A 25419-nucleotide genomic window follows, 5' to 3' on the forward strand; every position below is an offset into this window, starting at 1 on the left:
ACACATACTGGTGTTATACTGCGACCAGCGATCACCTCAGCCTGGATGGGCAGCACTGGGGTGGCTTGGTCGGATTCCCTGACTGAAAATATTGATACCCTTGACAGGGACAGTATTTTATTGACTATAGAGCATTTAAAGGGCAAGCGGGCAAAAGGCCAGTCATATCTGCCCAGGGATAGAGGAAAGGGAAGAAGACTGCAGCAGGCAGCCCATTCCCAGGAACAGAAGCCCTCCACCGCTTCTGCCAAGTCCTCAGCATGACGCTGGGGCCGTACAAACAGGTGCGGTGGGGGGTCGTCTCAAGAGTTTCAGCACGCAGTGGGCTCACTCGCAAGTGGACCCCTGGATCCTACAAGTAGTATCCCAGGGGTACAGATTGGAAATTCGAGACGTCTCCCCCTCGCAGGTTCCTGAAGTTTGCTTTACCAACGTCTCCCTCCGACAGGGAGGCAGTATTGGAAACAATTCACAAGCTGTATTCCCAGCAGGTGATAATCAAAGTACCCCTCCTACAACAAGGAAAGGGGTATTATTCCACACTATATTGTGGTACTGAAGCCAGATGGCTCGGTGAGACCTATTCTAAATCTGAAATATTTGAACACTTACATACAAAGGTTCAAATCAAGATGGAGTCACTCAGAGCAGTGATAGCGAACCAGGAAGAAGGGGACTATATGGTGTCCCTGGACATCAGGGATGCTTACCTCCATGTCCCAATTTGCCCTTCTCACCAAGGGTACCTCAGGTTCGTGGTACAGAACTGTCACTATCAGTTTCAGACGCTGCCGTTTGGATTGTCCACGGCACCCCGGGTCTTTACCAAGGTAATGGCCGAAATGATGATTCTTCTTCAAAGAAAATGGACGATCGCCTGATAAGGGCAAGGTCCAGAGAACAGTTGGAGGTCGGAGTAGCACTATCTCAAGTAGTTCTACGACAGCACGGGTGGATTCTAAATATTCCAAAATCGCAGCTGTTTCCGACGACACGTCTACTGTTCCTAGGGATGATTCTGGACACAGTCCAGAAAAGGGTGTTTCTCCCGGAGAAGAAAGCCAGGGAGTTATCCGAGCTAGTCAGGAACCTCCTAAAACCAGGAAAAGTGTCAGTGCATCATTGCACAAGGGTCCTGGGAAAAATGGTGGCTTCTTACGAAGCGATTCCATTCGGCAGATTTCACGCAAGAACTTTTCAGTGGGATCTGCTGGAAAAATGGTCCGGATCGCATCTTCAGATGCATCAGCGGATAACCCTGTCTCCAACAGACAGGGCGGCACAAGAAGCAGGAGGGCAATGGCAGAAACTGCAAGGATTCTTCGCTGGGCGGAAAATCATGTGATAGCACTGTCAGCAGTGTTCATTCCGGGAGTGGACAACTGGGAAGCAAACTTCCTCAGCAGGCAACTGGAGCTAAGGACAATTTACAATGCTCTAAGCTTAGCAAGACCTCTGCTTCAAGGTCAGCCGGTATTGATCCAGTGGGACAACATCACGGCAGTCGCCCACGTAAACGACCTCCACCCGGGAAAGTGGGGACTTCATCGGGAAGTCTTCCACATGATTGTGAACCGTTGGGAAAGACCAAAGGTGGACATGATGGCGTCCCGCCTGAACAAAAAACTGGACAGGTATTGCGCCAGGTCAAGAGACCCTCAGGCAATAGCTGTGGACGTTCTGGTAACACCGTGGGGGTACCAGTCGGTGTATGTGTTCCCTCCTCTGCTTCTCATACCCAAGGTACTGAGAATTATAAGACGTAGAGGAGTAAGAACTATACTCGTGGCTCCGGATTGGCCAAGAAGGACTTGGTACCCGGAACTTCAAGAAATGCTCACAGAGGACTCATGGCCTCTGCCGCTAAGAAGGGACTTGCTTCAGCAAGTACCATGTCTGTTTCCAAGACTTACCGCGGCTGCGTTTGACGGCATGGCGGTGGAACGCCGGATCCTAAGGGAAAAAGGCATTCCGGAAGAGGTCATTCCTACCCTGGTCAAAGCCAGGAAGGAGGTGACCGCACAACATTATCACCACATGTGGCGAAGATATGTTGCATGGTGTGAGGCCAGGAAGGCCCCCACGGAGGAATTTCAACTCGGTCGATTCCTGCATTTCCTACAAACAGGAGTGTCTATGGGCCTCAAATTGGGGTCCATTAAGGTTCAAATTTCGGCCCTGTCGATTTTCTTCCAAAAAGAATTGGCTTCAGTTCCTGAAGTCCAGAAGTTTGTCAAGGGAGTACTGCATATACAACCCCCTTTTGTGCCTCCAGTGGCACTGTGGGATCTCAACGTAGTTCTGGGATTCCTCAAATCACATTGGTTTAAACCGCTCAAATCTGTGGATTTGAAATATCTCACATGGAAAGTGACCATGCTGTTGGCCCTGGCCTTGGCCAGGCGAGTGTCAGAATTGGCGGCTTTGTCTCACAAAAGCCCATATCTGATTGTCCATTCGGACAGGGCAGAGCTGCGGACTCGTCCCCAGTTTCTCCCTAAGGTGGTGTCAGCGTTTCACCTGAACCAGCTTATTGTGGTACCTGCGGCTACTAGGGACTTGGAGGACTCCAAGTTGCTAGATGTTGTCAGGGCCCTGAAAATATAGGTTTCCAGGACGGCTGGAGTCAGGAAAACTGACTTGCTGTTATCCTGTATGCACCCAACAAACTGGGTGCTCTTGCTTCTAAGCAGACGATTGCCAGTTGGATGTGTAGTACAATTCAGCTTGCACATTCTGTGGCAGGCCTGCCACAGCCAAAATATGTAAATGCCCATTCCACAAGGAAGGTGGGCTCATCTTGGGCGGCTGCCCGAGGGGTCTCGGCTTTACAACTTTGCCGAGCTGCTACTTGGTCAGGGGCAAACACGTTGAAAAATTCTACAAATTTGATACCCTGGCTGAGGAGGACCTGGAGTTCTCTCATTCGGTGCTGCAGAGTCATCCGCACTCTCCCGCCCGTTTGGGAGCTTTGGTATAATCCCCATGGTCCTGACGGAGTCCCCAGCATCCACTTAGGACGTCAGAGAAAATAAGAATTTACTTACCGATAATTCTATTTCTCGTAGTCCGTAGTGGATGCTGGGCGCCCATCCGAAGTGCGGATTGTCTGCAATACTTGTACATAGTTATTGTTACAAAAATCGGGTTATTATTGTTGTGAGCCATCTTTTCAGAGGCTCCGCTGTTATCATGCTGTTAACTGGGTTCAGATCACAGGTTGTACAGTGTGATTGGTGTGGCTGGTATGAGTCTTACCCGGGATTCAAAATCCTTCCTTATTGTGTACGCTCGTCCGGGCACAGTATCCTAACTGAGGCTTGGAGGAGGGTCATAGGGGGAGGAGCCAGTGCACACCACCTGATCCTAAAGCTTTTACTTTTGTGCCCTGTCTCCTGCGGAGCCGCTATTCCCCATGGTCCTGACGGAGTCCCCAGCATCCACTACGGACTACGAGAAATAGAATTATCGGTAAGTAAATTCTTATTTTCTATACTCATCACATTTACTAAAGGGGAATACAGTTAAAAAAGAAAAAAAAAAAAACATTTTGGGGCATACGTAATAGGGTCCAAGTTTGCCAGAGGTGCAGGTTGCTAGACGATCTCTGACTTTTTTTTTTTACAGAGCAATCATTTACAAGGCAAAACCAACCTGTTTTTGCTTTTTTGATTGACCAGCATCCCACAAATCCAGCAAACTGACCATATTACATATGACCTTTTGGATGAAAATATTGGAGTGTAAAGACTATTAAATAAATACGAAAAACATGCAATGACAGCAACTTATGGATGCATAGGGCTATATGCAATTGTTTTATCGCTCCTGATCTCCCATCTAAAGTGACGGGAGATCAGGGGGCAATATTTAATTGTTTTGGTTTTATGGCGCTTGTTGCGCCCAGAGGGGTCGAACCAGAGAAGCCGACCAAACTAATGGGCTCGGCTTGAAAAGTCCCGTTACAGCATTCAAACGGGTCACACTTCACTCATTTCAGCTCGCCAACCCCTGGGGTGTGAGCTGAAATGCCTGCGTCGGCAGCCGATTGTGCGCAAACGGAGCAGCAGTTGAAAAGCTCCGTTGGGCGCCATCTACAGCCTGCCGGCAAGAGAATAGATTACATATCGCCCTTAGAATGCATTTGAGCTTTAAGGAACTCTATATATTTTAAAACAATCCTTAAAAATGTGCTTTTAAACAAGCTATTACTTTCGCCTCTAACTTGCGTTAGTACTTTTACAGCTTAAATTTTACAGCTCTGTATATGGGAAAAATACATCAGTTCATATTTTTATTGCAAACCATTGACAATTCTATAACTTGCTACTTGTTTAACTGTTTATAGTTCTGTGAACTATCAAATACTTTGTATTATAGGGCCTGATTCTGAGTTCTAGAGAATAAAGTAAGAAAGAACAAGTACAGATATGTCACCCTCATCTATACCTCGAATGGGCCGCATCAGGATTGTGACTTTCCACTGCAGCTTGTGACCCGTCCGCAGCAGAGTACGCACCCATGCGATCCTATGGATTTTGGGTGCCTGCGCAGTGTGGCCATGGGCTTGCTAGTTGAGGCTATCAGCATGCAATTGCCACAGCAAGCGGTAAAGATGGGGAATGTCTCATCTGGACAAATGCAGCATTGCAAGGGGTGCAAATACATAAAATCTTTTTGTGCATAGGGTATAATGTTCACTCTAGCACCCTGCACCTTTCAAATCCTGTGCAGTTCCTCTTTCCTGCCTGCGGTGTCGCTCTCTGCTCTGGTGTTTTCAGCACACACAGGTCTGTATCATAGCACTGAGTAACAGATCAGAGTGTTCTGAGAAGCATCACAACAGAGAGCGACACCCCAGGCAGGAAAGAGGAACTACACGGATTATGAAAGGTGCAGGGTGCTAGAATGAACACTAGGGTAAATACTGGCTTGCTCTTGCATGTAGCCAACAAATGCTGGACTTTTAAAAAAAAAAAAATATATATATATATATTTTTACACTGCAATTTTTAGATTTGAGTTTGGACGTGCCTTACTCATATAAATTGCTCTACACATTTTATATCTGCCACACCTGCTGTGCAACATGGCTTTACCCAGGTGCACGGTAACTTGCTCTAGGCCCATAGAATGTTTCTTGTCGTAATGAGTTGTGAGTGCAGTGGCATAGTCCGCCATTGATCAGCATATGTTTATATTGTCTGTAGGTTGGATTTTGATAGATCGGTGTGGGAAGCATTTTGGTACTATATTGAATTACCTACGAGATGGAGCTGTTCCACTTCCAGAGACTCGAAGAGAAATTGAGGAGCTCTTGGCAGAAGCAAAGTATTATTTGGTGCAAGGATTGGCTGATGAATGTCAAGCATCTCTTCAGGTAGGCTTACACCAAGGAGCGATGCTATGTCATGCCTTTTAAGCGTGGGATTATTCAATACTGCACTGCAAATTATTTTCTAAGAATGGTGCAATTTAAAAACAAGTTGCTTTCTTTGGGCTCAGTTCTGCGGATGTTAATAGCGTTGGGAAGGAGGTCCTAGAGATATTCCGTTTTCATCATCACTAGTCTGGGGATGCCAGTTCTTGCGCCTTAAACCACGTGTTAAGTTGTGAGAACTGGCATTCTCCGACTTAAGTGCCTGCTTAAGGATGCTAAATCCAGAAAACAGCATTGTAACACTACAGCAGTAGTTTAGTCGGATTTCTGCCATCCACCTCAGGAGGGGTGCGAGCAGAAATCTTCTAGTCGGGCATAACAGTGCGATCAAGTGAATAGCTTTGGGACCTCACAGAATTGAAATGAGGGGGTTATTATAAAAAAGAACACTAATGGGCAAAACCATGTTGCACTGCAGGGAGGGCAGATATAACATTTGCAGAGAGAGTTAGATTTGGGTGGGTTATATTGTTTCTGTGCAGGGTAAATACTGGCTGCTTTATTTTCTCTATCGTCCTAGTGGATGCTGGGGTTCCTGAAAGGACCATGGGGAATAGCGGCTCCGCAGGAGACAGGGCACAAAAGTAAAGCTTTCCGATCAGGTGGTGTGCACTGGCTCCTCCCCCTATGACCCTCCTCCAAGCCAGTTAGATTTTTGTGCCCGGCCGAGAAGGGTGCAATCTAGGTGGCTCTCCTAAAGAGCTGCTTAGAAAAGTTTAGCTTAGGTTTTTTATTTTACAGTGAGTCCTGCTGGCAACAGGATCACTGCAACGAGGGACTTAGGGGAGAAGAAGTGAACTCACCTGCGTGCAGGATGGATTGGCTTCTTGGCTACTGGACATCAGCTCCAGAGGGACGATCACAGGTACAGCCTGGATGGTCACCGGAGCCTTGCCGCCGGCCCCCTTGCAGATGCTGAAGTAAGAAGAGGTCCAGAATCGGCGGCAGAAGACTCCTCAGTCTTCTAAAGGTAGCGCACAGCACTGCAGCTGTGCGCCATTTTCCTCTCAGCACACTTCACACGGCAGTCACTGAGGGTGCAGGGCGCTGGGAGGGGGGCGCCCTGGGAGGCAAATGAATACCTATTTTGGCAAAAAATACCTCACATATAGCCTCCGGAGGCTATATGGAGATATTTAACCCCTGCCAGAATCCGTTAAGAGCGGGAGACTAGGCCGCCGAGAAAGGGGCGGGGCCTATCTCCTCAGCACACAGCGCCATTTTCCCTCACAGAAAGGCTGGAGGGAAGGCTCCCAGGCTCTCCCCTGCACTGCACTACAGAAACAGGGTTAAAACAGAGAGGGGGGGCACTAAATTGGCGTTAGAAATATATAAAAAAGATGCTATAAGGGAAAACACTTATATAAGGTTGTCCCTATATAATTATAGCGTTTTTGGTGTGTGCTGGTAAACTCTCCCTCTGTCTCTCCAAAGGGCTAGTGGGTCCTGTCCTCTATCAGAGCATTCCCTGTGTGTGTGCTGTGTGTCGGTACGTGTGTGTCGACATGTATGAGGACGATGTTGGTGAGGAGGCGGAGCAATTGCCTGTAATGGTGATGTCACTCTCTAGGGAGTCGACACCGGAATGGATGGCTTATTTAGGAAATTACGTGATAATGTCAACACGCTGCAAGGTCGGTTGACGACATGAGACGGCCGACAAACAATTAGTACCGGTCCAGACGTCTCAAAAACACCGTCAGGGGTTTTAAAACGCCCGTTTACTTTAGTCGGTCGACACAGACAGGGACACTGAATCCAGTGTCGACGGTGAATAAACAAACGTATTCCTTATTAGGGCCACACGTTAAAGGCAATGAAGGAGGTGTTACATATTTCTGATACTACAAGTACCACAAAAGAGGGTATTATGTGGGATGTGAAAAAACTACCGTAGTTTTTCCTGAATCAGATAAATTAAATAAAGTGTGTGATGATGCGTGGGTTCCCCCCGATAGAAAATTATGGGCGGTATACCCTTTCCCGCCAGAAGTTAGGGCGCGTTGGGAAACACCCCTTAGGGTGGATAAGGCGCTCACACGCTTATCAAAACAAGTGGCGGTACCGTCTATAGATAGGGCCGTCCTCAAGGACCAGCTGACAGGAGGCTGGAAAAATATCATAAAAAGTATATACACACATACTGGTGTTATACTGCGACCAGCGATCGCCTCAGCCTGGATGTGCAGAGCTGGGGTGGCTTGGTCGGATTCCCTGACTAAAAATATTGATACCCTTGACAGGGACAGTATTTTATTGACTATAGAGCATTTAAAGGATGCATTTCTATATATGCGAGATGCACAGAGGGATATTTGCACTCTGGCATCAAGAGTAAATGCGATGTCCATATCTGCCAGAAGATGTTATGGACACGACAGTGGTCAGGTGATGCAGATTCCAAACGGCACAAAGGTGTATTGCCGTATAAAGGAAGAGGAGTTATTTGGGGTCGGTCCATCGGACCTGGTGGCCACGGCAACTGCTGGAAAATCCGCCGTTTTTACCCTAAGTCACATCTCTGCAGAAAAAGACACCGTCTTTTCAGCCTCAGTCCTTTCGTCCCTATAAGATCATATCTGCCCAGGGATAGAGGAAAGGGAAGAAGACTGCAGCAGGCAGCTCATTCCCAGGAACAGAAGCGTTCCACCGCTTCTGACAAGTTCTCAGCATGGCGCTGAGACCGTACAGGACCCCTGGATCCTACAAGTAGTATCCCAGGGGTACAGATTGGAATGTCGAGACGTTTCCCCTTCGCAGGCTCCTGAAGTCTGCTTTACCAAGGTCTCCCTCCGACAAGGAGGCAGTATGGGAAAAAATTCACAAGCTGTATTCCCAGCAGGTGATAATTAAATTACCCCTCCTACTACAAGAAAAGGGGTATTATTCCACACTATATTGTGGTACTGAAGCCAGAAGGCTAGGTGAGACTTATTCTAAAAAATTTTTTTGAACACTTACAAAGGTTCAAATCAAGATGGAGTCACTCAGAGCAGTGATAACGAACCAGGAAGAAGGGGACTATATAGTGTCCCGGGACATCAGGGATGCTTACCTTCTATGTCCCAAAATTTGCCCTTCTCACTAAGGGTACCTCAGGTTCGTGGGGCAGAACTGTCACTATCAGTTTCAGACGCTGCCGTTTGGATTGTCCACGGCACCCCGGGTCTTTACCAAGGTAATGGCCGAAATGATGATTCTTCTTCGAAGAAAAGGCGTCTTAATTATCCCTTACTTGGACGATCTCCTGATAAGGGCATAGTCCAGGGAACAGTTGGAGGTCGGAGTAGCACTATCTCGGATACTGCTACAACAGCACGGGTGGATTCTAAATATTCCAAAATCGCAGCTGATCCCGACGACACGTCTGCTGTGCCTAGGGATGATTCTGGACACAGTCCAGAAAAAGGTGTTTCTCCTGGAAGAGAAAGCCAGGGAGTTATCCGAGCTAGTCAGGAACCTCCTAAAAACATTGCATCATTGCACAAGGGTCCTGGTAAAAATGGTGGCTTCCTACGAAGCAATTCCATTCGGCAGATTTCACGCAAGAACTTTTCAGTGGGATCTGCTGGACAAATGGTCCGGATCGCATCTTCAGATGCATCAGCGGATAACCCTATATCCAAGGACAAGGGTGTCTCTCCTGTGGTGGTTATAGAGTGCTCATCTTCTAGAGGGCCGCAGATTCGGCATTCAGGATTGGATGCTGGTGACCACGGAGCCCAGCCCGAGAGGCTGGGGAGCAGTCACACAAGGAAAAAATTTCCAGGGAGTGTGATCAAGTCTGGAGACTTTTCTCCACATAAATATACTGGAGCTAAGGGTAAATTTATAATGCTCTAAGCTTAGCAAGACCTCTGCTTCAAGGTCAGCCGGTATTGATCCAGTGGGAAAAACATCACGGCAGTCGCCCACGTAAACAGACAGGGCGACACAAGAAGCAGGAGGGCAATGGCAAAAACTGCAAGGACTTTTCGCTGGGCGGAAAATCATGTGATAGCACTGTCAGCAGTGTTTCATCCCGGGAATGGAAACTGGGAAGCAGACTTCCTCAGCAGGCACGACCTCCACCCGGGAGAGTGGAAACTTCATCGGGAAGTTTTTTCCACATGATTGTAAACCGTTGGGAAATACCAAAGGTGGACATGATGGCGTCCCGTCTGAACAAAAAACGGGACAGGTATTGCGCCAGGTCAAGAGACCCTCAGGCAATAGCTGTGGACGTTCTGGTAACACCGTGGGTGTACCAGTCGGTGTATGTGTTCCCTCCTCTGCTTCTCATACCTAAGGTGCTGAGAATTATAAGACATAGAGGAGTAAGAACTATACTCATGGCTCCGGATTGGCCAAGAAGGACTTGGTACCCGGAACTTCAAGAGATGCTTACAGAGGTCTTATGGCCTCTGCCGCTAAGAAGGGACTTGCTTCAGCAAGTACCAGGTCTGTTCCAAGACTTACCGCAGCTGCGTTTGTCGGCATGGCGGTGGAAAGCCGGATCCTAAGGGAAAAGGCATTCCGGAAGAGGTCATTCCTACCCTGGTCAAAGCCAGAAAGGAGGTGACCGCACAACATTATCACCACATGTGGCGAAAATATGTTGCGTGGTGTGAGGCCAGGAAGGCCCCACAAAGTAATTTCAACTCGGTCGTTTCCTGCATTTCCTGCAAACAGGAGTGTCTATGGGCCTCAAATTGGGGTCCATTAAGGTTCAAATTTTGGCCCTGTCGATTTTCTTCCAGAAAGAATTGGCTTCAGTTCCTGAAGTCCAGAAGTTTGTCAAGGGAGTATTGCATATACAACCCCCTTTTGTCCCTCCAGTGGCACTGTGGGATCTCAACGTAGTTCTGGGATTCCTCAAATCACATTGGTTAAAACCAGTCAAATCTGTGGATTTGAAGCATCTCACATGAAAAGTGACCATGCTCTTGGCCCTGGCCTGGACCAGGCGAGTGTCAAATTGGTGGTTTTTTTCTCAAAAAAGCCCATATCTGTTTGTCCATTCGGACAGGGCAGAGCTGCGGACTCGTCCCCAGTTCTCTCCCTAAGGTGGTGTCAGTGTTTCACCTGAACCAGCTTATTGTGGTGCCTTGCACCTACTAGGGACTTGGAGGACTCCAAGTTGCTAGATGTTGTCAGGGCCCTGAAAATATGTTCCAGGACGGCTGGAGTCAGGAAAACTGACTTGCTGTTATCCTGTATGCACCCAACAAACTGGGTGCTCTTGCTTCTAAGCAGACTATTGCTAGTTGGATGTGTAATACAATTCAGCTTGCACATTCTGTGGCAGGCCTGCCACAGCCAAAATATGTAAATGCCCATTCCACAAGGAAGGTGGGCTCATCTTGGGCGGCTGCCCGAGGGGTCTCGGCTTTACAACTTTGCCGAGCAGCTACTTGGTCAGGGGCAAACACGTTTGCTAAATTCTACAAATTTGATACCCTGGCTAAGGAGGACCTGGAGTTCTCTCATTCGGTGCTGCAGAGTCATCCGCACTCTCCCGCCCGTTTGGGAGCTTTGGTATAATCCCCATGGTCCTTTCAGGAACCCCAGCATCCACTAGGACGATAGAGAAAATAAGAATTTACTTACCGATAATTCTATTTCTCGGAGTCCGTAGTGGATGCTGGGCGCCCATCCCAAGTGCGGATTATCTGCAATACTTGTACATAGTTACAAAAATCGGGTTATTATTGTTGTGAGCCATCTTTTCAGAGGCTCCGCTGTTATCATACTGTTAACTGGGTTTAGATCACAAGTTGTACGGTGTGATTGGTGTGGCTGGTATGAGTCTTACCCGGGATTCAAAATTCCTCCCTTATTGTGTACGCTCGTCCGGGCACAGTACCTAACTGGCTTGGAGGAGGGTCATAGGGGGAGGAGCCAGTGCACACCACCTGATCGGAAAGCTTTACTTTTGTGCCCTGTCTCCTGCGGAGCCGCTATTCCCCATGGTCCTTTCAGGAACCCCAGCATCCACTACGGACTCCGAGAAATAGAATTATCGGTAAGTAAATTCTTATTTTTACACTGCAATTTAGATTTCAGTTTCAGCACATGCCTCTCAAATCTAACTCTCTCTGCACATGTTACCCGCCCACCCCATCTGCAGTGCAACAAGGTTTTGCCCATTAGTGTGCCTTTTTTGGTTTGCTTACAAACCTGAATAAGGCCCTGAGCCCGTTAAGAGTATTATGAGTTAGATAAAAAAATGTATGTCAGATTGTAATTCGTTGTAACAATGTGATTTTGCAGAAGTAAATGTAGCACTTCAACGTGCTAGCTACCTACACTGTTAGGCCAGTCATTAATTGCATCTTACTTCTAAAATGATTGCCTGTTTGGACTACCTTTCTGCTAACTCATGAGGTGAAGGGACCATTGGCCTTTATTTCAACTGTCACAATTGTACATATTAATTGTTTTATGCTTGTATAATACATTTATATGTACTTCTGAGATGCAAGTTATTAGGTGAGACTGGAACTTTTCCATGTGTAATTTTTATGTGTGCATATAAATGCACTTTTCCCATAGAGCATGAGCAGCAGAGGGCTTCCTGTTGAAAGGAATGGCTAACTAGCAAAATCCACTGCACCTAAATTCTGTGCACCCCAAAAATGTGGCCACTACTTAAAATGGGTCTGTGTCCTTAAGAGTGGCTCTTATATGTGGATGTACAGTATTTGCTGGCGTATAAGACTACTTTTTTGCCCTGAAAAACATGCCTCCAAGTGGGGGGGTCGTCTTATACGCCGGGTGCACTTCAGTTGGGATAGACATAGCTGCCATAGTGGCCTTCCGATACTCGCCCGGTGCCCATAGTGGCCTCCCGATGCCCGCCCACCCACCTCATTCTACTCACCATCCAGTATCGCGCGATATCAGTGCGGCCGCGGCGGGTCACTAGTGCCAATTACAGGGAGATGCAGGGACTGGCCGGAGGCGCTGCAGTCGCGTTGTGGCCGTACAATGGTGACAATGACCGGTACTGTAATGGCACTAATACTAATACTAATGGCACTCATGTGAAACCGGTAACACTAAATGCACACAGGGGTATACTTTTATACATTTTACAACTTTCTCCTCGCCCCCTCCCCCCTTCTTATGCATACCTTGATAAATACTCCCTATCCAAATCTCTTATCAGGTCATAATATACAGTATGTCACAAATCTGATGTTCTTTTACGTTTTATTTGGTGTGTGGAAGGGGGTAGTCTTATACGGCGAGTATATAACAAACTCTATATTTTGAGTGGAAATGTTGGGGGTCGTCTTATACGCCCAGTCGTCTTATACGCCGGCAAATACGGTACTTGTTTCTGTCTGGCTGGTCTCATCCCCTTGTGGAAGGAGGGCAAATGGATCTCAAAGCTCTAGAGAAGAGGGTGCATGTATGAGAAGAAGTGTTCCACTCTCTGTTTTTAAAAAATGTGCATGGACACTCCAGTAAGTATAGAAATAAAAGGACCCCATTTCAGCTTGTTTTTCAGATTTGCTAAATGTAGGCTGAGATATGCCGAGAAGCCCTTTAGAAATAAAACCTCGTGATGACTTGATAACCGTGTATAATACATAATGTTTTTTCAATCCTGCAGAATAAAGATGTATACGAACCTTTCTGCAAAGTCCCAGTTATCACCTCTTCAAAAGAGGAGCAGAAGCTGATTGCCACGTCCAACAAGGTGAGCAACCCCGGCATGTTAGAGTGTACTTCTCTCCTACTTGCAGGTGGGTCGGCCATTCTCAGAATACAACCTGTTATGACACTGCAGCCTGGTAGTTCCTGGTTACTAAGGGCCTGATTCATGTTTGTAAGTAAAGCAAAAAGGCATGCAACTGGACAAAACCTGCAGATAATACAGATGTAACATGTGCAGAGAGATTTAGATTTGAGTGGATTGTTTTTTCTGTGCAGGGTACATACTGGCTGCCTTTGCATGTAGCGCTCAAATACTGGACAGCTTTATTTTTACACTGCAATTTAGATTTCAGTTTGAACACACCCCACCCAAATTCAAATCTCTCTGCACATGTAGTATCTGCCCCACCTGCAGTGCACATGGTTTTGCCCAGTTGCTTAATTTTCTTTTTTCTCTTACGTCCTAGAGGATGCTGGGGACTCCGTAAGGACCATGGGGAATAGACGGGCTCCGCAGGAGACATGGGCACTAAAAAGAACTTTAGATATGGGTGTGCACTGGCTCCTTCCTCTATGCCCCTCCTCCAGACCTCAGTTTGATACTGTGCCCAGAGGAGACTGGGTGCACTACAGGGAGCTCTCCTGAGTTTCTCTGAAAGAAAGAATTTTGTTAGGTTTTTTATTTTCAGGGAGCCCTGCTGGCAACAGGCTCCCTGCATCGTGGGACTGAGGAGACAGAAGCAGACCTACTTAAATGCTAGGCTCTGCTTCTTAGGCTACTGGACACCATTAGCTCCAGAGGGAGTCGAAACGCAGGTCTCCCCTCGCTGTTCGTCCCGGAGCCGCGCCGCCGTCCTCACAGAGCCGGAAGATAGAAGCCGGGTGAGTATAAGAAGATAGAAGACTTCAGAGGCGGCAGAAGACTTCAGATCTTCTCAGAGGTAACGCGCAGCGGTAACGCTGCACGCCATTGCTCCCACACACAGCAGCAGGCACTGATGGGTGCAGGGCGCAGGGGGGGCGCACTGGGCAGCAATAATAAACCTCTAGGACTGGCTCTGCGGACTGTATATTTAAAACCCCCGCCAGTTTTGAAGAAATCGAGCGGGACCGAAGCCCACTGCTGAGGGGGCGGAGCTTGATCCCTCAGCACTAACTAGCGCCATTTTCTCCACGGCACACCGCTGGGAAGCTGGCTCCCCGGACTCTCCCCTGCTGAACACGGTGACAGAGGGTTTTAAAGAAGGGGGGGGGGGGGCACATAATTTGGCACAGTTATTATATAAAGAAAAGCGCTATATATATCTGGGATTTTTCCAGGGTCATTGGCTCTGGGTGTGTGCTGGCATACTCTCTCTCTGTCTCTCCAAAGGGCCTTGTTGGGGAACTGTCTCCAGATTAGAGATTTCCCTGAGTGTGTGGGGTGTCGGTACGCGTGTGTCGGCATGTCTGAAGCGGAAGGCTCTTCTAAGGAGGAGGTGGAGCAAATGAGTGTGGTGTCTCCGTCGGCAACGCCGACACCTGACTGGTTGGATATGTGCAATGTTTTAAATGCAAATGTGAATTTATTACACAAGAGGTTGGACAAAGCGGAGTCCAGGGAATGTATAGGGAGTCTAGCCCTGCCTTTCACTATGACGCAGGGACTTTCTGGGTCTCAGAAGCGCCCACTATCCCAAGTAGTTGACACTGATACCGACACGGATTCTGACTCCAGTGTCGACTATGATGATGCGAAGTTGCAGCCTAAATTAGCTAAAAGTATTCATTATATGATTATTGCAATAAAGGATGTGTTGCATATAACAGATGACCCCTCGGTACCTGACACGAGGGTACACATGTTTAAAGAAAAGAAGCCTGAGGTTACTTTTCCCCCTTCTCATGAGCTAAATGAGTTGTTTGAAAGGGCTTGGGAAACTCCAGACAAGAAACTGCAGATTCCCAAGAGGATTCTTATGGCGTATCCTGTCCCGACTAAGGACAGGATACGGTGGGAATCCTCCCCAAGGGTGGACAAAGCGTTGACGCGCTTATCCAAAAAGGTAGCGCTGCCATCTCAAGATACCGCAGCCCTCAAGGATCCTGCTGATCGCAGACAGGATATTACCTTGAAGTCTATTTACACACATACTGGTACATTAATCAGACCGGCGATAGCGCCGGCTTGGGTTTGTAGCGCTGTAGCAGCGTGGACAGATACCTTATCTGCTGATATTGATACGCTGGATAAGGAAACCATTTTATTGACCTTGGGTCATATTAAGGATGCTGTCCTGAGTATGAGAGATGCTCAGAGACACGTTGGCCTACTGTGTTCCAGAGCCAACGCAATGGCGATTTCTGCTAGGCGAGCCCTATGGACCCGACAATGGACGGGTGATGCCGACTCGAAGAGGCATATGGAGGTTTTGCCTTACAAGGGTGAGGACTTATTTGGGGAAGGTCTGACGGACCTAGTTTCCACCGCTACTGCAGGTAAATCAACTTTTTTGAAAAGAAACAACTAACTGTTATATAGCGCCCCCAAAATTTATTATTTTATATATATATATATATATATATATATATATATATATATATATATATATATATATATATATATAATACATATACATACACATAAATATCAGTAGCAATTATAATATTATCCTGGAAGACTGCGCATCCGTGAACACTGTGTGGTGTTGACAGGATAAAGGAAAAAAAATTACGGCTGCGCTGAGTACCAGGAAATGAGTTAGACGGTGAGAGCCAACAAATTAAATATATACAAATTTATTGATAATAAAACCACATATATGACCTTATAAAATCTATTCAAGAACACCTCTAAATGCTCCGTTTGTGGGCGTCTGATGAACATATATTAGTATTTGTTATAAATGAGGAAAATGTCCATAGTTCATAGAGCACGAATGATTGCTAGGCAAATAGCCGGCAAATGGAGTTCAAATGCAGTCCCGGAGTGTAACAAGCTGAGTTTGTTGAGATAAAACGGCTGGCAGGTGAATATTAGGCTGCAGTCCCGGGATTATAAGTGTATGATATCATCAAACCTGAACTGACTGATTTACTTCTCGAATGGGCTGGCGACGGGCCGAGCGTCCTCGGCCAGATGTCCTGCAGTGCCCACTTGCGCTGTGCAGCGAGGTAGAGGTAAAGGTGACCACCGGGATGTTCAGAATGATTCCAGCGATATATTGCAGAGCCGCAGCCAGCGGCGGTGAAGGAGCTTGAAAACACTCACGCTGGAACAATAGTGTGTTGTAATAACACCTGAATAGAGGTCTCCAGCCCATTCGAGAGGTAAATCAGTCAGTTCAGGTTTGGTGATATCATACACCTATAATCCCGGGACTGCAGCCTAATATTCACCTGCCAGCCGTTTTATCTCAACAAACTCAGCTTGTTACACTCCGGGACTGCATTTGAACTCCATTTGCCGGCTATTTGCCTAGCAATCATTAGTGCTCTATGAACTATGGACATTATCCTCATTTATAACAAATACTAATATATGTTCATCAGACGCCCACAAACGGAGCATTTAGAGGTGTTCTTGAATAGATTTTATAAGGTCATATATGTGGTTTTATTATTAATTTAATTTGTTGGCTCTCACCGTCTAACTCATTTCCTGGAACTCAAATCAACTTTTTTGCCTTATGTTTCCTCACAGCCTAAGAAAACGCCACATTATCGGATGCAGTCCTTTCGGTCGCATAAATCCAAGAGCGTACGGGGATCTTCCTTTCTTGCCAGAGGTAAGGGCAGGGGGAAAAAGCTGCCAACTACAGCTAGTTCCCAGGAGCAAATCCTCCCTGGCTTCTACAAAATCCACCGCATGACGCTGGGGCTCCGCTGAGGGAGTCCGCTCCAGTGGGGGCACGTCTTTGACTTTTCAGCCACGTCTGGGTTCAATCACAGGTAGATCCCTGGGCAATAGACATTGTTTCCCAGGGTTACAAGCTGGAATTCGAAGAGGTGCCTCCTCGCCGGTTTTCCAAATCGGCCCTACCGGCTTCTTCCCTAGAGAGGGAGGAAGTTTTAGCAGCAATTAAAAAATTGTGTCTTCAACAAGTGTTGGTCAAGGTTCCCCTGCTTCAGCAGGGGATGGGGTATTACTCAACCCTTTTTGTGGTCCCGAAACCGGACGGTTCGGTCAGACCCATTCTGAATTTAAAATCCTTAAACCTATACTTAAAAAGGTTGAAGTTCAAGATGGAATCACTCAAAGCGGTCATCGCCAGCCTGGAAGGGGGGATGATTATATGGTGTCCCTGGACATAAAGGATGCATACCTTCATGTCCCCATATATCCGCCTCATCAGGCGTTCCTGAGATTTGCTGTACAGGATTGTCATTACCAATTTCAGACGTTGCCGTTTGGGCTTTCCACGGCCCTGAGGATTTTCACCAAGCTAATGGCGGAAATAATGGTGCTCCTGCGCAAGCCGGGAGTCACAATTATCCCGTACTTGGACGATCTCCTAATAAAAGCGAGATCAAGAGAGCAGTTGCTGAACAGAGTAGCACTCTCCCTGAGGGTGTTGCACCAGCACGGCTGGATTCTCAATCTCCCGAAGTCACAGTTGGTTCCAACGACCCGTTTGCCTTTCTTAGGCATGATTATGGATACAAACCAGAAAATGGTTTTTCTCCCGATGGAAAAGGCCCAAGAACTCATGAACTTGGTCAGGGACCTCTTGAAGCCAAAAAGGGTGTCGGTGCATCACTGCACTCGAGTTCTGGGAAAGATGGTGGCGTCTTACGAGGCCATTCCATTCGGCAGGTTCCATGCAAGGACTTTTCAGTGGGACCTTCTGAACAATTGGTCCGGGTCGCATCTACAGATTCATCAGATGATCAGCCTGTCCCCCAGGGCCAGGGTATCTCTCCTGTGGTGGCTGCTGAGTGCTCACCTTCTAGAGGGTCGCAGGTTCGGCATTCAGGACTGGGTTCTGGTAACCACGGACGCGAGCCTCCAAGGATGGGGAGCAGTTACACAGGGAAGAAACTTCCAAGGTCTATGGTCAAGCCAGGAGGCTTGTCTACACATCAACGTACTGGAATTAAGGGCCATATACAACGGCCTTCGTCAAGCGGAGAATTTGCTTCACGACCTACCGGTTCTGATTGTCGGACAACATCACCGCAGTGGCTCATGTAAACCGTCAAGGCGGAACAAAGAGCAGAGTGGCAATGGCAGAAGCCACCAGGATTCTTTGCTGGGCGGAAAATCATGTAAGCGCTCTGACGGCAGTCTCCATTCCGGGAGTGGACAATTGGGAAGCGGACTTCCTCAGCAGACACGATCTACATCCAGGAGAGTGGGGACTTCATCAGGAAGTCTTTGCAGAGATTGCCTCAAATAGACATGATGGCGTCACACCTCAACAAGAAACTTCCGAGATATTGCGCCAGGTCAAGGGACCCTCAGGCGGTAGCAGTGGACGCCCTGGTGACACCGTGGGTGTTCCAGTCGGTCTATGTGTTCCCTCCTCTTCCTCTCATCTCCAAGATATTGAGAATCATAAGACGAAGAGGAGTCAGACAATTCTCATTGTTCCAGACTGGCCTCGAAGGGCCTGGTATCCGGATCTGCAGGAAATGCTCACAGAAGATCCGTGGCCTCTTCCTCAGGACCTGTTGCAACAGGGGCCCTGTCTGTTCCAGGACTTACCGCGGCTGCGTTTGACGGCATGGCGGTTGAACGCCGGATCCTAGCGAAAAAGGGCATTCCGGATGAGGTCATTCCTACTCTGATAAAGGCTAGGAAGGACGTGACAGCAAAACATTATCACCGTATATGGAGGAAGTATTTGTCTTGGTGTGAGTCCAGGAATGCTCCTCCGGAAGAATTCCATCTGGGCCGTTTCCTTCACTTCCTACAGACTGGAGTGAATTTGGGCCTAAAATTAGGCTCCATTAAGGTTCAGATTTCGGCGCCCTATCCATTTTCTTTCAGAAGGAATTGGCTTCTCTCCCAGAAGTTCAGACTTTTGTGAAGGGAGTGCTGCGTATCCAGCCTCCCTTTGTGCCTCCTGTGGCACCATGGGACCTTAACGTGGTGTTACGGTTTCTTAAGTCTCACTGGTTTGAGCCTCTTCAAACGGTGGAATTAAAGTATCTCACTTGGAAAGTGTTCATGTTGTTGGCCTTGGCATCGGCAAGGCGAGTGTCTGAGTTGGCGGCTTTATCTCATAAAAGCCCCTATCTGATTTTCCATGTGAATAGAGCGGAGTTGCGGACTCGTCCTCAATTTTTGCCTAAGGTTTCCTCTTTTCATATGAACCAACCTATTGTGGTGCCTGTGGCTACGCGGGACTTGGAGGATTCCGAGTCCCTTCATGTGGTCAGGGCATTGAAAATTTATGTAGCCAGAATGGCTCGGGTTAGGAAAACAGAGGCACTGTTTGTCCTATATGCAGCCAACAAGGTTGGCGCTCCTGCTTCTAAGCAGACTATTGCTCGCTGGATCTGTAACACGATTCAGCAGGCTCATTCTACGGCTGGATTGCCGTTACCAAATTCAGTAAAGGCCCATTCCACTAGGAAGGTGGGCTCTTCTTGGGCAGCTGCCCGAGGTGTCTCGGAATTACGGCTTTGCAGAGCGGCGACTTGGTCGGGTTCAAACACCTTTGCAAAGTTCTACAAGTTTGATACCCTAGCTGATGAGGACCTCATTTTTGCTCAATCGGTGCTGCAGAGTCATCCGCACTCTCCCGCCCGTTTTGGAGCTTTGGTGTAATCCCCATGGTCCTTACGGAGTCCCCAGCATCCTCTAGGACGTAAGAGAAAATAAGATTTTAAACCTACCGGTAAATCTTTTTCTCCTACTCCGTAGAGGATGATGGGCGCCCGTCCCAGTGCGGACTAAATTCTGCAAGACTTGTATATAGTTTTGGCTTACATAAGGGTTATGTTACAGTTTTGATCAGTCTCGGGCTGATGCTGTTTTGTTTCATACTGTTAACTGGTTCGTATATTCCATGTTATACGGTGTGGATGGTGTGAGCTGGTATGAATCTTGCCCTTAGATTAACAAAAATCCTTTCCTCGTACTGTCCATCTCCTCTGGGCACAGTTTTCTAACTGAGGTCTGGAGGAGCCAGTGCACACCCATATCTAAAGTTCTTTTTAGTGCCCATGTCTCCTGTGGAGCCCGTCTATACCCCATGGTCCTTACGGAGTCCCCAGCATCCTCTACAGACTAGGAGAAAAAGATTTACTGGTAGGTTTAAAATCTTATTATTTTTTTTTGTTTTACTCCCAACATGAATCGGGCCCTAAGTCGATATTCAGCCTACATCCACATATTAATTTGCTCAGACCTAGAACAGGAGGGGATGCCCTACTGCAGGTATAATACAGAAGGTTACATTACTGCACATATTACATTTATTGCTGGTTGCTAATGAAGGTCTGTTTATACTTTTTTAGCGTAAAATGTGAAGTCTTGATGTCTAGTGTATTAATTCTTATAAGAAACCTATGTCTAATAGGCCCTACACACTGGGCGATTTGACTGCAAGATATGAACGATCTTGTTCATTAATGAACGAGATATCGTTCATATCTTTCAGTGTGGAGGCACCAGTGATGAACGATGCGCGGCCCCGCGCTCGTTCATCACTGGTGCCCCGACGGCTGTGCGTGCAGGCCAATATGGACGATCTTGTCCACATTTGCCTGCACGTCTATGGAGCCGGGTGACGGGGGGAGTGAAGATACTTCACCCCCCCCCCCCCCTCCCGTCACTACCCCCCCCCCCGCCGACGGGTCGCCCATTTGCCGTATCCGCCGTCGGGCAGCTCGGCGGCGGATCTATTAATGTGTAGGGCCCTTTAGTGTTGTGCTACAAGTTTCAGGAAAGATAAACAGGCCATACAACTTTGGTGTAATAGGGTATGGGTAAATAATGGACTACGTAAACGGGTGATGTCTGTAGAATCACAGACCAGACATAAGAGGATAGCTGAGAATTTTGCTTTGGACAAGTCGGCATTTTGTATTGCTTTGGCCCACTGCCCAAAAAAATAATTGCTTTTGATGAATGACAGCGGCACCTGAAATATTAACAAGTGTTATGTAACGTTTATCTACTGCCAAATGGATTATCTTGCAATAACGAGAGCAATTGATCAAGATATTTTGCTTTGTAACCAAAAGCATTTGAAAAAGTAATTGTATAGCAGGTTAATGGGTGGAATAATTGAACTGCCCACCATGCATCTGCTAAACAGACCCTATAGAAACTGCTGAGAAAATCACTGACTTTTCTGTCTTCCCCTCACAGCCCGCAGTCAAGTTGCTTTACAACAGAAGTAATAATAAGTACTCCTACACCAGGTATGGTTTTGCCATTTATTGTGTATGCTATTTTGGAAATGGTTTGCCAAGGAATGGGGAAGCTGCATTGCTCAGTGAATGTCCCTAATCTTCATCAGAATGTTTTTTGTGTAGACCATTGCAGTTACTTGTATGGAGACAAGCACATCCTTAAAAAAAACATCAAACTCTGTTTAGTGTTTTTCCTTGATTAATCCCCCTCACCCCCTCAGTTGCAGAACTGTAAAAGTCCCATGTCTGAACCCTGTATCTGTTCCTTCTCCAGGTTTCAACTCCATGGAGAACTAACCAGGGTGTTCAGCACTGGAAATGTACTATTTATTCATGGTCTGCTGGACCATACGGTCACCTAAGGTGTCTGCACTGCGGCCAGCTTTAACATTTCTCTTACCCTAAGCTTCACATCTATCATATATTGCCTTTATATTCTCATTTGCTTTGTGTACTATCCTGTGCATATAATGTTATGGTGTTCCCACTACCCTAAAATTATGCTATTCATGAAATGGAAACAAATGCCATGTAGTGGAGTTTAATGACGGCACAATGGAAGATGCTGGAGCTATGAATAAAATGTGTGTACTCTATACAGAGTCGCCATTGAATAGAATAGCTTATGGAAGTTATGAGGGTGGTTCTGGTAACTATCTTAATCACCTTTAAAAAATATAAGTAGAAGGTAAGAAATGTAAAGTATCAATAATTATTTAGTAATACAAGAACCTAAGAAGAAGGTAATAGTAGTGCGCTCAAAAGCTGTCTATGCTCGACCATTGAAATAGGATTCACACACTTGCTCCCAAAGATACATGAACCAGAAGCAAATTATCAATAGTGAGCACTGGCGCTTAGTAACATGTAGAAATAGATAATACTCCCCTTAGGATAATCCAACATAAGATTCCTTTTCTTATTGCTTGGTTTAGTGGTTATGTCGGCGTGTAAAGAGAAAACACAAATCGTTCTTGTGTAATACAGTCCACCACCAAATGAATAGCTCACGGGGATGCTCTCACAGGCTTATCAAGTGTGTCTTTAAGGCTGTATTATACATTTGGATTCCATGGTTCCTAGTGTCATATGTTGTGTATATATCCAGTAAGGCCTTAAGTTCCCTTATGTAACTACCCTTAGTCTTTTTTTTATTTTATTTCTCTAACGTCCTAAGTGGATGCTGGGGACTCCGTCAGGACCATGGGAATAGCGGCTCCGCAGGAGACAGGGCACAAAAAGTAAGCTTTTAGGATCACATGGTGTGTACTGGCTCCTCCCCCCATGACCCTCCTCCAAGCCTCAGTTAGGTTTTTGTGCCCGTCCGAGCAGGGTGCAATCTAGGTGGCTCTCCTAAAGAGCTGCTTAGAAAAAGTTTTTTAGGTTTTTTATTTTCAGTGAGTCCTGCTGGCAACAGGCTCACTGCATCGAGGGACTTAGGGGAGAGAATTTCAACTCACCTGCGTGCAGGATGGATTGGATTCTTAGGCTACTGGACACCATTAGCTCCAGAGGGAGTCGGAACACAGGTCTCACCCTGGGGTTCGTCCCGGAGCCGCGCCGCCGACCCCCCTTACAGATGCTGAAGATTGAAGGTCCGGAAACAGGCGGCAGAAGGCTCTTCAGTCTTCATGAAGGTAGCGCACAGCACTGCAGCTGTGCGCCATTGTTGTCACACACTTCACACCAGACGGTCACGGAGGGTGCAGGGCGCTGCTGGGGGCGCCCTGGGCAGCAATATATAATACCTTTCTCTATCGTCCTAAGTGGATGCTGGGGTTCCTGAAAGGACCATGGGGGATAGCGGCTCCGCAGGAGACAGGGCACAAAAGTAAAGCTTTTACAGGTCAGGTGGTGTGTACTGGCTCCTCCCCCTATGACCCTCCTCCAGACTCCAGTTAGATTTTTGTGCCCGGCCGAGAAGGGTGCAATTCTAGGTGGCTCTCATAAAGAGCTGCTTAGAGAGTTTAGCTTAGGTTTTTTATTTTACAGTGATTCCTGCTGGCAACAGGATCACTGCAACGAGGGACAGAGGGGAGAAGAAGTGAACTCACCTGCGTGCAGGATGGATTGGCTTCTTGGCTACTGGACATGAAGCTCCAGAGGGACGATCACAGGTACAGCCTGGATGGTCACCGGAGCCACGCCGCCGGCCCCCTCACAGATGCTGAAGCAAGAAGAGGTCCAGAATCGGCGGCTGAAGACTCCTGCAGTCTTCTTAAGGTAGCGCACAGCACTGCAGCTGTGCGCCATTTTCCTCTCAGCATACTTCACACGGCAGTCACTGAGGGTGCAGGGCGCTGGGGGGGGGCGCCCTGGGAGGCAAATGAAAACCTTTAAAAAGGCTAAAAATACCTCACATATAGCCCCAGAGGCTATATGGAGATATTTACCCCTGCCTAAATGTACTAAATAGCGGGAGACGAGCCCGCCGAAAAAGGGGCGGGGCCTATCTCCTCAGCACACGGCGCCATTTTCTGTCACAGCTCCGCTGGTCAGGAAGGCTCCCAGGTCTCTCCCCTGCACTGCACTACAGAAACAGGGTATAACAGAGAGGGGGGGCAGAATAAATGGCAATATATTAATATAAAAGCAGCTATAAGGGAGCACTTAATCATAAGGCTATCCCTGTCATATATAGCGCTTTTTGGTGTGTGCTGGCAGACTCTCCCTCTGTCTCCCCAAAGGGCTAGTGGGTCCTGTCTTCGTATAGAGCATTCCCTGTGTGTCTGCTGTGTGTCGGTACGTGTGTGTCGACATGTATGAGGACGTTATTGGTGTGGAGGCGGAGCAATTGCCAAATATGAGGATGTCACCTCCTAGGGGGTCGACACCAGAATGGATGCCTTTATTTGTGGAATTACGGGATAGCGTCAACTCGCTTAAGCAGTCGTTTGCCGACATGAGGCGGCCGGACACTCAATTAGTGTCTGTCCAGGCGCCTCAAACACCGTCAGGGGCTGTAAAACGTCCCTTGCCTCAGTCGGTCGACACAGACCCAGACACAGGCACTGATTCCGGTGGTGAAGGTGACGAATCAACCGTATTTTCCAGTAGGGCCACACGTTATATGATTTTGGCAATAAAGGAGATGTTACATTTAGCTGATACTACAGGTACCACAAAACAGGGTATTATGTGGGGTGTGAAAAAACTACCAGTAGTTTTTACCGAATCAGAAGAATTAAATGACGTGTGTGATGAAGCGTGGGGTGCCCCGATAAAAAACTGCTAATTTCAAAGAAGTTATTGGCTTTATACCCTTTCCCGCCAGAGGTTAGGGAGCGCTGGGAAACACCTCCTAGGGTGGACAAAGCGCTAACACGCTTATCAAAACAAGTGGCGTTACCCTCTCCTGAGACGGACGCACTTAAAGATCCATCAGATAGGAGGATGGAAAATATCCAAAAAGGTATATACACACATGCAGGTGTTATACTACGACCAGCTATTGCGACTGCCTGGATGTGCAGTGCTGGGGTAGTTTGGTCAGAGTCCCTGATCGAAAATATTGATACCCTGGACAGGGACAATATTTTACCGTCGTTAGAACAAATAAAGGATGCATTTCTTTATATGCGTGATGCACAGAGAGATATCTGCACACTGGCATCACGGGTAAGTGCTATGTCCATTTCGGCCAGAAGAGCTTTATGGACACGACAGTGGACAGGCGATGCGTAGAGGAGTTATTTGAGGTCGGTCTATCGGATTTGGTGGCCACGGCTACGGCCGGGAAATCCACCTTTCTACCTCAAGTCACTCCCCAACAGAAAAAGGCACCGACCTTTCAACCGCAGCCCTTTCGTTCCTTTAAAAATAAGAGAGCAAAGGGCTATTCATATCTGCCACGAGGCAGAGGACGAGGGAAGAGACAGCAACAGGCAGCTCCTTCCCAGGAACAGAAGCCCTCCCCGGCTTCTACAAAAGCCTCAGCATGACGCTGGGGCTTCGCAAGCGGACTCGGGGGCGGTAGGCGGTCGTCTCAA

At 47.4% G+C, this 25419-nt stretch overlaps 1 protein-coding gene across 3 annotated transcripts in view; it reads left to right on the forward strand.

Annotated features, from left to right (window-relative positions):
• The window catches only part of KCTD10 (potassium channel tetramerization domain containing 10), a 68556-nt gene that overhangs the window by 11578 nt on the left and 31559 nt on the right, over nucleotides 1-25419 (forward strand). For all 3 annotated transcript variants that reach the window (XM_063913238.1, XM_063913239.1, XM_063913240.1), the window contains exons 3-5: nucleotides 5211-5380; nucleotides 13041-13127; nucleotides 21387-21439. In XM_063913238.1, the coding sequence (XP_063769308.1) occupies nucleotides 5211-5380; nucleotides 13041-13127; nucleotides 21387-21439 (310 nt within the window). The remainder of the gene's footprint in view (nucleotides 1-5210; nucleotides 5381-13040; nucleotides 13128-21386; nucleotides 21440-25419) is intronic.

Source organism: Pseudophryne corroboree, chromosome 1 (assembly GCF_028390025.1).
Source record: "Pseudophryne corroboree isolate aPseCor3 chromosome 1, aPseCor3.hap2, whole genome shotgun sequence".
NCBI classification, from domain to species: Eukaryota; Metazoa; Chordata; class Amphibia; order Anura; family Myobatrachidae; genus Pseudophryne; species Pseudophryne corroboree.